We start from the raw sequence: 13,277 nt of genomic DNA, 5'->3' as shown, positions 1-13,277 counted from the left end.
GACACCAGGCAACAACAACTAGCGACACCAGGCAACAACAACTAGCGACACCAGGCAATAACAACTAGCGACACCAGGCAGCAACAACTAGCGACACCAGGCAACAATAACTAGCAACACCAGGCAACAACTAACGACACCAGGCAACAACAACTAGCAACACCAGGCAACAACTAGCGACACCAGGCAACAACAACTAGCAACACCAGGCAACAACTAGCGACACCAGGCAACAACTAGCGACACCAGGCAACAACAACTAGCAACACCAGGCAACAACAACTAGTGACACCAGGCAACAACTAGCGACACCAGGCAACAACAACTAGCGACACCAGGCAACAACTAGCGACACCAGGCAACAACAACTAGCGACACCAGGCAACAACAACTAGTGACACCAGGCAACAACTAGCGACACCAGGCAACAACAACTAGCAACACCAGGCAACAACTAGCGACACCAGGCAACAACAACTAGCAACACCAGGCAACAACAACTAGCGACACCAGGCAACAACAACTAGCAACACCAGGCAACAACTAGCGACACCAGGCAACAACAACTAGCAACACCAGGCAACAACAACTAGTGACACCAGGCAACAACAAGTAGCGACACCAGGCAATAACAACTAGCGACACCAGGCAACAACTAGCGACACTTGTTCAACAGGCTACTATCCTTCAGATGAGACTCAGAGAAGTCGCATTCACTCCAGGTTTCAATGTTATTATAGGTATAGACATTGGTTCAAAAATGTACAAAAAATTACATGATATTAAATATATCTCATTAATTGATAATCGATTACTGGTATCGATTAATTGATTACCCTTGACGCGAGCTGAGTTTTGTTTTATTGTTATTCTTTCGTTGAAGTCGCACGATCCTTTGGGGGCGCACGGTGCTAACCACTGTCCCACCGGTCCACCCTGTTTACAATGATATTGTATTCAATTGTAAGAGATCGATATCCAAATAACTGTTAGGGTTTATAAGTTAATACCTCAGTGGGCTTCACCTGGCAAGATAAAGTATATTCTAGTGTATTTGTATATTTCTAAGTGATTTATTTCCCTTTCATATATCTTGCACCGCTATTGTGGTTTTTTTGTATTGTTTGTAACGTTATAACCCTGTGCCCCTACTGGAACATCCGTGGGAAAAAAGAGCTTTATAGCTCATCGGATTCCTCCAGCATAAATAAATATTCTAATTCTGACATCACCACCCGTAAGCGTGACCGTTCAATTATCTAACACCTGGGAATAAAATGGCTTTAAAATGTTAAATCGATGGGGCAATTAAATTGATTATTCAGTGGCCAGAAGCGATGCACTCTGAACCGGGCGATACGAGTTTATGATTCCCACTCACGGCTAACATCAGTGGCGAGCGATCTTGAACCCGTCATGCATGCGACCCTCTCTCCCCTGTTCACCAAACCCGGAGCGACCAGCGTGGGGAAGTATGGTCAAGCGGCGTGAGAAGGGCCCTTGAATGATAGATTCATTAACTAATTCGTTGAAGGCGCTTTACTGATAAGCAATTGTAAATTAGTTCACCTTATTCATTTATCATTCATGTCCGATGTGCTTTTACCGTACAACATATCTACTAATCACGTTCACGCTAATTATACCTACCACATATATACACATTATTTTATAATGTGGCTGTATTGGTCTATATACTCTAGATGAAATAAGACCGACCGAATACATCTAAATTTGCAATAATTAACAAGCAATTATTCGCGTGTACTGATCAAGTCACCCTCCTGTACACGTGGCCATGTACACAGACACACGGCGGCCCTGTCTGACCGGCCACACCACACTGCGCACAACAGCCCTTCATCTATCCACTGCTGGATGAAGGCCTTCCTGTATGAAGTTATAGACGAGTTGGCATTTCGAAATGTCGTGTCGGTATCAAACGGACAGCACCTCGCTATTGACCTAAATAAAGTAACATTGACGACAATGTTTGCGGCATTTATACTGATGATAAGGTATATACAGTACAGAATAGATATATTTTGATTTAATAGATATACTTCACACACTTGTCAAAACGTTTGTACAGGGGCAAGCGTTCTCACCAAAGACAAAGGTCCCTCGTGTGGCCTTTACATACTGTTGGGGGGGCAAGTGCTGTTTGCGAGCAACTAATTAAAGGCGGCACAGCGCACGACGGGGTGGGTGGCCAGCAGCACCACGCCACGGCCACCTTTGTCTCCCCCAGTGGCGATGCTTTACACACCGCACCAGGTACTCGTTTGAGGCCGAGCCGACCTAGACGGAGGCCCAGGACCGGGTTCAAATATTCACCACTGTTATTGGCCACGAGCGTAGCGAAGTTGAGCATCGCTTAAAAACCGCTACGGCGACACACACAGACACACAGCTCGCTCGCGTTAACGAGTGACAGCCCAAGTCTCGGTCATCATCATCACCAACAACAACACTAACGTCACGCACCCTATCACTCCCACGTGCTACCCTTCACACGTAAGTGAGCGCGCAGTGCTGTATTTAACATCCTACAATCACTAAAACCATTGCGATCAATGGCACTCACAAACAGCACTGGTCATTTTAAAATGCATGCGTTGCCAGGTTAAGAGTTAGCATTGCATACGGGTTTGTGTCGAAGTCTGCTATTTTAATTGACACATATATACATCGGCCAGACTCACGTATAGCGCAAAGCCTAATTCAGTAGACGAGTATTGTGTGTTTGTGCTACTATGCCATAGATGCTAAACAATACAGTATAGTACACATAAGCAGATAATACAATACGCCTACCTCCTTTAACTTATACATATCCGCCCCAACACGTAACAAACACCGTCTCTCCATATTCTTTACACATCCCAATTGGATGGTTCAATAACAAAACAAAAAACCTCTTGACCGGTCTCCAACGCTCCGCGTGTCACCAGCAGCCCGGCTTGCTCTGAACCGAACCCAGACGTTCATAGGCCAGGGAAACCTCTCTGGTTTACATACATAGATATATACATATATATGTGGGTCCTTATGTGCGCATACATTTCAGATGGCGTGCGTGTATGTACAGTATGTATGTTGAACTTCTTTCGCACCGTACGTAGCCAACCTGCGCTCGTCTGGAGGTGCGCGATACCGCGTGGGTCGATGTGGTTGTGGTTAGGTACCACGTGGGTCGATGTGGTTAGGTACCACGTGGGTCGATGTGGTTGTGGTTAGGTACCACGTGGGTCGATGTGGTTGTGGTTAGGTACCACGTGGGTCGATGTGGTTGGGTGCCGCGTGGTTGATGTTCAGACCCAGGCTCGGTTCGACACTCGCTCGCTCGCAAATAACTCGAGGGCGAGTGACAGCAGAGCGAGGTGGGAGATACACAAAGATCCCTCGCCCCGTGTAGCCTTAACAGACTGTTGCGGCAAGTGCCGCTAGCGAGCACCAACCCATGACGGCCGGCACGACACGCGAGGGGGTGGTGGTGGGTGGCCAACACCACGCCCGGCCGCCTTTGTCTCCCCCCCCCCCCCGTGGCGATGTTTATACACCGCACCAGGTACTAACTTGAGGCTGAGTCGACCTCGGGTGAGGCCCAGGACCGGTTCAGATAATCGTCACCGGTATTGGCCGTGAGCGGGAATCGAACCTGGGTCGCCAGGTCCGTAGCGCCGCGCGCTAAACCGCTACACCCTCCCCACACACACCAACACAGACACACACCAACACAGACACACACCAACACACACGAACACACACCGCACACACACACACACAACACGATTCCACTCTCTCAAACATCCGAACATAAAACGCGTTGAGTTACACGGACAGACAAAGAGGACACGCGTCTTTGTAACTAACAAGTAAAGTTACAGTCCCCCCCCCCCCACATTGTTAATCCACTGCTAGATGAAGGCCTCCCTGCCTACGCCCCGTCGATCATCGTGGGGAGGGAGGGTTGCGTGACCATACTTCACCCTGTGTACGCTAAGCGCTGGGCACTGCTGTTAAGAGAGGTTAAAGACACGAAAATCGTAAAGAATATAAATCGCGTATGTATGCGTGATGTTTCAGCACTCAGCTACAAGTGATAACATAGGCGGTGAGTATACGTTTGAATTATACATCAGATTAGTGACTGCAGGACATGTATCTACACAGCACGTGAATCTATATGTATATACGCATATACATATCACGTGTATACACCGCATGTAACACTTCCTAGAGTATATATCTCCGTTACACAACCACGTGTGAATATACACGTGTTGGAGACAGGACAAACGTTGTTTTTTACCGACCAATTTAAAAGATAAATGAACATCAATTTTTCAACAAAGCGTGAACTACGTTATTAAACGCACGAATGTGTAACCCCCTATAACAGTGTAAACTTGCAGATTGAGCTAACCAAATAAAATATATAGTCTACGATAACGTTTATTGCCAAGTTACATTCCTTATTCTTACTTCACAGAAAATTGGTCGTTTCGACGTTTCGGATGATTGGCCTTGTTAAAAAAAAGATATCCCAAAAGCTTACGCATATCGCTTGCTATCTAAACATTGCAGTAATTATATATACACTATCATATATATACAAAATTAAAAGACAAAGATCCTCCACAAACCTTAACAGACTGTTGGGACAAGTGCTGTTAGCGAGCACCTATCGGTGGCCAGCAACACGCGCGGCCGCCTTTGTCTCCCCAGTGGCGATGTTTGCACACGGCAACCAGGTACTAATTTTAAGGCTGAGTCGACCTAGGGGAGGCCCATGATCGATTCAAACAATCGTCACCGGTGTTGATGACCGTGAGCGGGAAACGAAGTGGGTTTTCACGGGATTCATTGCGCAGCGTGCTACCCACTGCACTACCGTGCTACCCACTGCACTACCGCGCTAACCACTACACTACCGCGCTACCCACTGCACTACCGTGCTACCCACTACACTACCGCGCTAACCACTGCACTACCGCGCCAGCCACTGCACTACCGCGCCAACCACTGCACTACCGTGCTACCCACTGCACTACCGTGCTACCCACTGCACTACCGTGCTACCCACTGCACTACCGTGCTACCCACTGCACTACCGTGCTACCCACTGCACTACTACACCCACGTGATGATGTCACCGAAAGAACCAAAGAGTATGGATCCCTGCAGTCACGAAAACTTCAAATCTAGATCGCTGCACTACACTACACATCATCGCGCACATATATACATACATATATACACACATATATATACATACATTCCCGCATCTCCACACGGAAGTGCGTTTACCACAGCAACGGATTTACAGCGAACGGCGCAGGAGCCCCGATGGGTCGTTAGCGTGAACATTTTGGGTCTGGGATTTCATTGATCACCCCCGGCAACACCCCGCTTTACGACGGCAACGCCCCGCTTTACGCCGACAACGCCTCGCTTTACGACGGCAACACCCCGCTTTACGTCGGCGGATTCGTTCCTGCGACGACGCATGGACGAAACGACACGATCAGAGGGCGATTTATTTACAGGGTGGGTGACGGTGGCGAACCAGCGTAGCGGCGCCCATCAAGTGACGACGTATTTGCGGAACGTCGTAGGAGGGGGAAGACGTAAATGCGCGTATTGCTCTACTGTACCATACAGCCTATCGATATTTAAACCACTAAACTATGCGTAAATGTTTAGTACACTGTACAATATAGCGGAGCAAAATGGACAATTTAGGGGTGGGGGTGGGGGGTTTGCATGTCCTTCCTATCAACTTCTGTGTCCACTAAAATATTGGGGTTATTGTGTGCCCGTTTTCTGGGGCGGAGCGGTGGCGCAGTGGTTAGCGCTACGAACCCGGCGTCTCGCCTTCCAGTGCCACACGCGTGCAACTCCGGTGGCGAATGTCTGGAGCGGTCCTGGGCCTGCCCTAGGTCCACTCTGCCTTCAACGAGTGCCCATTGCGGTGTATTGTGTAAACATCAGCACTGGGGGGGGGGGGGAGGGTGACAAAGGCGGCCGGGCGTGGTTCTGGCCTGAATTGAATTCCCCCGGAGCAGCTAACATTCGTGGTCACAGATATGGACCCCGATTGCGCACTCTCCCACCGCTCCCCGCCTTCACCGACCCGCACGAACCAAACTAAACTACAAAGTATTTTTGTGTTTTTATTTTACAAGGTAAGGCACCCACTGAGCAATGTAGTTATTATTCAGAAGCGACCTGGCTATCACAAATGATAGCTCAACGAAGGGGCTTATCGTGTAGAAGTTTATAACGGCAGGAGGGGCAAAACTCGGAGGACCCGGAGAAAAATCCACGCAACCACGGGCAGAGAGAGAGACGCAAACTCCAAATATACAGCAGCAGGCGTCAGGGTCGGGATCGAACCCAGGACCTCCTGTATACCAGGCGAGGTAGTAAACATCTCCTAGCCACCGTGGCTCTCGCATAATGGTGAAGTATGGTCACGGGGAGATCCTCATCCAAATTACCCGCACCTCCGACTAGCACGGTTGGCTACGTGCGGTACGAAAACAAGTTCCAAATGCACAGTTTATTGGTCCAACACGAAGACTTTCGCGACCAATATCATCCATAATCGAGTTTGTTGGGTTAGATAAATGTGTCGTGAAAAACCCGCGACCACCCGACACAGCCAACTAGTAAGGGTTGTCACGTAAACAGAACGTGGCCAATTCGTTACTAGTACAGCACTAACCGGTGTGTTGGAGAGCCAAGCCACAACATTTACAATCTGCAACAACAAAAAACCCTCTGGTACATATTAATTATGACAATCGTGCCGAGTCAGGGGACAATCACTTCGTCATTAGCTGTGTGGAAAGAGGGGCCCTGAGGGCAACTGGCGAGGCCGGTCAGAGGTCACTCCTGGACAACTGCGAGGCTCGGGTCTGTCGCTGACCACATCCCTAGAGTGGAGGGGGCCGGCAGGGAGGGAGGCATTGGGGGGGGGGTCACGTTGACCCCTCCAGGTGTCGAGGTGAGTCGCAACAGCTTGGTAACGCATGGCTCGAGTAACCCCGCGTGACCACCACCACGCCGTGGGATAGGCGATCATCCAGCAGTGGATTTGCAAAGAGCTGTTTTTTTCCTGGATTTTTCTGTTGCGCGTAGTCGCTTTAAGATGTTTTTTCGTTCGTGTTGTTGTTTGTTGTGGTTGTACCTGAGTCAAGAGCCGCATGGCTCACAGGGTTATACCTCATAGTAAATAATAATAATATAATAATATGATTATTCTGCTATGCTTTTAATCTCTCGATCGATCTATCTATGTCTGATTCTAATGATAATCGCGTCGCATCATTAAACAGCTGTTCGCTTCGCAGGGGATTCAATCGCCTTCTCTCTCCCCCTCCCCAATGCCTCGTTTGTGATTTGGAGGGGTTTATCGACTTGTCGCAGAGCCCCGCTGCCTCGTGCAGGAACACGCGCGCCAAGTTCTCCGTCTAATATTCTTATTATTTTCATCATTATTTCTTCCTCTACCGACGTGGCTATACCGAAAGACCCAAACAATATGAATTCCTTGCAGTCACGAAATGCTTTAAGTCAAAATTTCTCAGTCTAATGTACCGGCTGATTCATCCGCACATACCCCAGTGATGTACCCTGCACACACACCCTCACCCCCCCCCCCCCAAACCGGTGAGTGAATATCGTGACTCTTATAGAGAGGAGAGCGTTGCGATGTTTAATGCGTGCTGTTGGGATTGTTGGGAGACGTGTGTACAAGGGGCTTTGCGACAACAGCGTTGCGCCGTTTTCTCCATAAGCTCCCCTTATTTTGTATCACGGGTGCTGATGGTGGTGGGAGTGTCTATAAATGGATCACCCCGTACCTAATTCCGTTTGTCGTGTCCGGCATGCGTCGTTTGAGAGACGATAACGATGGTGGTGGTGATGGTGGCGTGATGTGATTTGTAACGGTATACTGTATATATATTTAAAAAAACCAACATTATTCGAGATCATCGATACAATCAACCATCGTTGAATAATCACCGTCGTCGTTATGATCACGATCAGCAATCGTAAAGATTGCCCGTTCTCTACAACCCCGCACCTCCGATGAGCACGGTTGGCTACGAACGGTGCGAGATAAGTTCAACACACACACACACGCGCGCATGCAGATCGCGAATCTGTATTTGCGTTTTGTTTTGCGTAAGCAAGATTGGTCTACACCCCGCGGGGTCGGGTATTCACCTTCAATATACAATCAGTCGTGGCTGACAATTTATAAGCAATGCAATGCACTTAACTCTCACACCCGTAGTGTGTACGTTGAACTTCTTTCGCGCAGTACTCGTTAGCCGAGATCGGTGCGTACGGTGCGAAAGAAGTCCAACAAACGTACACCACCACAGCTAGGGTCGTGTTATTATTGTTGTGCTGCACCGGCGCGCTGGCTAAAACAGACGGCAATCATGGTGATGGTGGTGATGATGGTGGTGGTGGTGATGGTGGTGATGATGATGGCGATGGTGTTGATTTACAACATTGCGGGCTGGAGCCGATTTTTTATGAAAATACTGTAGGGAGGTGCTGTGATAGTGGACTCACCAACCGGTCCGGTCTGCTAGGCAGCACGGTTAGATGAGAGGGAAGAGGTAGGAGAGCACGTAGGGGGGATTGGGAGTCGAGTGAGATGACAGGGTAAGAGGTAGGAGAGCGTGCGGAGAGTCGAGATGACTGATACATTTCGTACATAGACTCGTCGGTAAATGGTGATGATGACGACCCTGATGTGGATGATGATGACCATCACGGTGATGACTCTGCTGACTGTGGCGGTGGTGGCGGTGGTGGTGGTGGTGATGACCCCACGTACCGTAGCTCGGCGAAGGCGCTGTTGATGCTCAATGTCCTCCGCCGCTCCTTGCGATTTGCGGTTCCTCGCCGCTTCACGGGCGGGCAGTAAGGACCCGCGGCCTGCAGCAGGGACGGCTCCCCTCCCTCCTGTTGCAGAAGCGCCTCCCCGTGCTGCTGCTGCTGTTGATGTTGCGGATGCTGCGAGTGCTGATGATGCTGGTGCTGTTCATGATGATGCTGTTGCTGCTGCTGCGGATGATGGTGGTGGTGATGGTGATGATGATGGTGTTGTTGGCTGTCCAAGTCTGGCCGCTCAGGGCTTGAGCCGTACACGCAGCTGTGCGTCGTCACGGTCGTGCTGTGCTGCTGCTGCTGCGCGATTCGTGAATGTTGTTGTTGCTGCTGCTGCGGAATCAACTGCAGCTGCAGCTGCTCCTGCTGCAACTGCTGCAGGACAGCAGGCGGTCCCGACGAGTACTCGGCGCCTCCACCGCCGCCCGGGTGTCCGAGCAGCCACGAGTGCAGGTAGGAGGGCGCGGGCAACGGGGGCGATGGGTGGCCCTGCAGAGCGAGGCGAGCGGCGGGCGCGAAGCCTCCGTATATCGCCTCGCGAGGCAGCACGGACGCCGGGTGCGAGAAGCCGCCAGCGACGCTCATCGTGAGCCGCGGGGACGGCGGATGATGATTGTAGCGGCTGTTGCTGCTGCTGTTGCTGCTGCTGTTGCTGTTTTTGTTGCTGTTGCTGCGGCACGTGTCCAGTGTTCGTACGAGCGAACGAGCGAGCGTCTCACGCGCGTCAACCCACCCGCGGTTCCTCGGGTCGCTCGGAACTTTGTCAGACGTGCAGCAGCGGCAGTTGTAGCAGTAGCGGTGGTGGAAGTAGCGGCGAGGATGACGACGCTGCTGCTGCTGCTACTGATTGCGACGACGATACAACGAGGAGCGAAGAAAGACCCATGGCTAATAATAGAAGCGCAAAGCAACTCCGCTCGTGGGTTACTTAACGCGTGCGTCGGCAGCGGCGGTGGCGGCTGTCACGGCCCTCGCCGATCGCGTGGCGCCGTTGGAGGGAAGCGCACGAGGGGGAGGGGGGGGGGTCGAGGCGGGCCTCGAGTCGCGGCAAGCCGCGGGGAAACTTCCGTGGCACGAGTCGCTTGGGGTTCGCTCGTCGACAAACTTGCGCGGGGAAACTTTCTCGTCGTCGTTCGTCTCGCGGTGGATTTTCCGTAATTTTTTGTTAATTTAAAATTAGTTTTTTTTTTTACTTTTTTTACCCAAAACGAGAAGTCGATCGGGACCTCTCGAGCAACTCAAGCGAGAGGACACGTGCGCGTGCGGTGGAGTTTGAAGGGTTACGAAAGAGATGGTGTGGAGATGCCTCATCCGCTCGCCCGGTGATGATGACGACGACGACGACGACGACGATCTCCTTCTTGCACGCCACTCTGTAAATGCGCAAAGGGCTCTCTCCTTCTCTCTCTCTCTCTCAACCGCGCCTCTGATTCACGTCTCACCCCACCTCCTCCTCCTCCTCGACCTTCGCCACCTCCCCCCTCCGCATTAATCGGACGCGCTAGCAGCTAGCAGCAGCGGTGGCATCATTATCAGTGGTGTGTTCTATTTACTGGCGTCGAAGTCGCTCTGTTCAATTTTGAACGAGGATGCAAATAGGATGGAGGAGCGGTGAGTACGGGGTTTGAGGATGATTGGGGGGGGTGGGGGGGGGGGTTAGAGCGGGAGGGTGGCGGTGTGGGGTGGGAGAGGAGGCAGGCTGGGAAGGAATATGTATACTGTATACAAACACAACATTTTAAAAAATTCTGGCGAGAATCCCAAGAGTTGTGTGGACGCTTAGAATTCCAACGCAGGCTTGGCTGGATGGTCAAGAGTCATCTCTCTCTGTCTGTCTCTCCCGGAACGCCTCCAACACTCTTCTCTGCCTCCCTCCCGCCGGCCAACTCCCTCGCGAGTTGCTCCGATATTGTCGCAAATATCGTCTTCTCCCTCGCCTCGAAGTCCCCCTTGGATTTGAGACCCTGGCTTCGGCTGGCCTGACACACCCCTCTTGCACTGACGTCGGCCGACACCAACAACAACAAAAAATCTAAGAAATAAATTATTTTAAACAAGAAAAAAAATACACACAGGGAGAGGGAGAGAGAGCGAGAGAGAGACTTCTTTACAAAAATACACACAGGGAGAGGGAGAGAGAGCGAGAGAGAGACTTCTTTACAAGCTCAGAAAGCGAGACGCGTGAAGAAAGGAGCAGAATTTTCAGAGAGATCTCGGGACAATTTTTTTTCGAGGAAGCCAAAAAAGTCGCTTCCCCCTGCGGCGTCGGAACGCCTACTCGGCCGGCCTGGTCGTGCCCAGGGCCCCTATATCGGGGGTCCCTGATCCCTCCCGCCCCGGGGCCCCCACGTCCCCGCCAATCCGTGCCGAGCTCTCTGCTCCGGTGACCACGCGAGTCGGTCTCGGCGCGCACGGCTCGGACTCCTATCATTGGACGACACGGAGAGGGCGGGGAGGGTGGTGATGCTAGAGGGTGGCTGACCACCCCCCCACACACCCCCCCCCCCACGCTCACCACCCCCCACCACCACCACCCCTCGCTATCCAAACCCTGCCGGCCCTGTCACCCGTCCTCATCCCCTCCGCCGCCGTGCCGCGCGCGGAGCCGCTGGCTCCATCCACGGCGTTCCGCGTGAAGCGGACTGCACAGTCGCCAGCCTGGAGTGTCGCAGGTGGGACTCAAGCGACGACTGTGATGATGATGATGATGGTGGTGGTGGTGATCTTCCTCATTAACCATCGTGAATCCACTGCTGGATGGAACCGTACCCAACCCCCCCAACCCCCAAGCTGTTGCCATCGCTCACGGTTCTGCGATGACAATGATGATCACAGTCTTAGCCATAGCGAGATTTAGCCATCGCGAGACTTAGCCATCGCGAGACTTAGCCATCGCGAGACTTAGCCATCGCGAGACTTAGCCATAGAGAGACTTAGCCATAGAGAGACTTTGCCATAGCTAGACTTAGCCATAGCGAGACTTAGCCATAGCGAGTCTTAGCCATAGCGAGATTTAGCCATCGCGAGACTTAGCCATCGCGAGACTTAGCCATACCCAGACTTAGCCATAGAGAGACTTAGCCATAGAGAGACTTTGCCATAGCTAGACTTAGCCATAGCGAGACTTAGCCATAGCGAGACTTAGCCATAGCGAGACTTAGCCATAGAGAGACTTAGCCATAGAGAGACCTAGCCATAGCTAGACTTAGCCATACCCAGACTTAGCCATAGCGAGACTTAGCCATAGCGAGACTTAGCCATCGCGAGTCTTAGCCATATCGCGAGTCTTAGCCATCGCGAGACTTAGCCATAGCGAGACTTGGCCATAGCGAGACTTAGCCATAACGAGACTTAGCCATATCGCGAGTCTTAGCCATCGCGAGACTTAGCCATAGCGAGACTTGGCCATAGAGAGACTTAGCCATATCGCGAGTCTTAGCCATCGCGAGACTTAGCCATAGCGAGACTTGGCCATAGAGAGACTTAGCCATAGCGAGACTTAGCCATAGCTAGAATTAGCCATAGCGAGCCTTAGCCATAGCGAGACTTAGCCATAGCGAGACTTAGCCATAGCGAGACTTAGCCATAGCGAGACTTAGCCATACCCAGACTTAGCCATACCGAGTCGTAGCCATAGCGAGAGTAGGCCATGCCGAGTCTGAACCACACCGAAACTTGACACTATTTTTCAAGAAGGGTCCTGCTGCATATCGTACTTTTTGATACGTTGATCTTTTTTTCTTCCTCCAAACGCGAGTGTTATGATTGATCTATTCGTCCATTCTCTTCTAAGTAAGTAATTTGGTTTCACGTTGGATGAAACCGGAGTACTCCCTGAAACCCCACGACGCATTCGAGAAGGGCACCTGGTCCAAAAAAACTCCGCACGATTTTTTAAATTTCTTTTTCCGGCCGTATCCCCAGTCCAGCAAGTGTCAATGGATGATGCCAGAAACAAATCCATCGGTTACTCGCTTTATCCATTTTCTATCCACTGCTGCTGCTGCTACTGTGTGTGTGTGTCTTTGGTCAATGCGTCCCGGCAGTGACAGAGTGGGTACGGCGAACCTTTAACGCGTCGCTCTCCGCTGACAGCAGCCGTTGCAGCCGTTCTTCGAACTCATCCCCCCTTTAAAAACAATGACGCCCTCCGTGTACCCCCAGAGAAGGAGTCTCAAGACTCGTATTCAAGAGGGGGGGGAGGGAGGGGGTGCCTGAATTCCGACACGTTAGCAACATTCCGTTCGTGCATCGCTGCGTTTGGTACGCGCGCGGGGAGAACACACAGATACGGAGCGGCGAGCGAAGAAAAAATCCATCGGGGCAACGCGCTCAAAGCTCAGCGGCAGAATAAACGA

At 51.3% G+C, this 13,277-nt stretch overlaps 1 protein-coding gene across 1 annotated transcript in view; it reads right to left on the bottom strand.

Moving 5' to 3' along the window:
* The window catches only part of LOC116942952 (uncharacterized), a 65,241-nt gene extending 54,024 nt beyond the window's left edge, over window positions 1–11,217 (bottom strand). Inside the window, exon 1 of the mRNA XM_032955447.2 lies at window positions 8,867–11,217. Coding sequence (XP_032811338.2) covers window positions 8,867–9,504 — 638 coding nt within the window. The 5' untranslated portion in view covers window positions 9,505–11,217. The remainder of the gene's footprint in view (window positions 1–8,866) is intronic.
* Between the last annotated feature and the right edge of the window lie 2,060 nt (window positions 11,218–13,277).

Source organism: Petromyzon marinus, chromosome 16, assembly GCF_048934315.1.
Source record: "Petromyzon marinus isolate PM22_M1 ecotype Great Lakes invasive population chromosome 16, UKy_Petmar_22M1.pri1.0, whole genome shotgun sequence".
NCBI classification, from domain to species: domain Eukaryota; kingdom Metazoa; phylum Chordata; class Hyperoartia; order Petromyzontiformes; family Petromyzontidae; genus Petromyzon; species Petromyzon marinus.
This window is presented reverse-complemented; position numbering and strand designations above follow the sequence as displayed.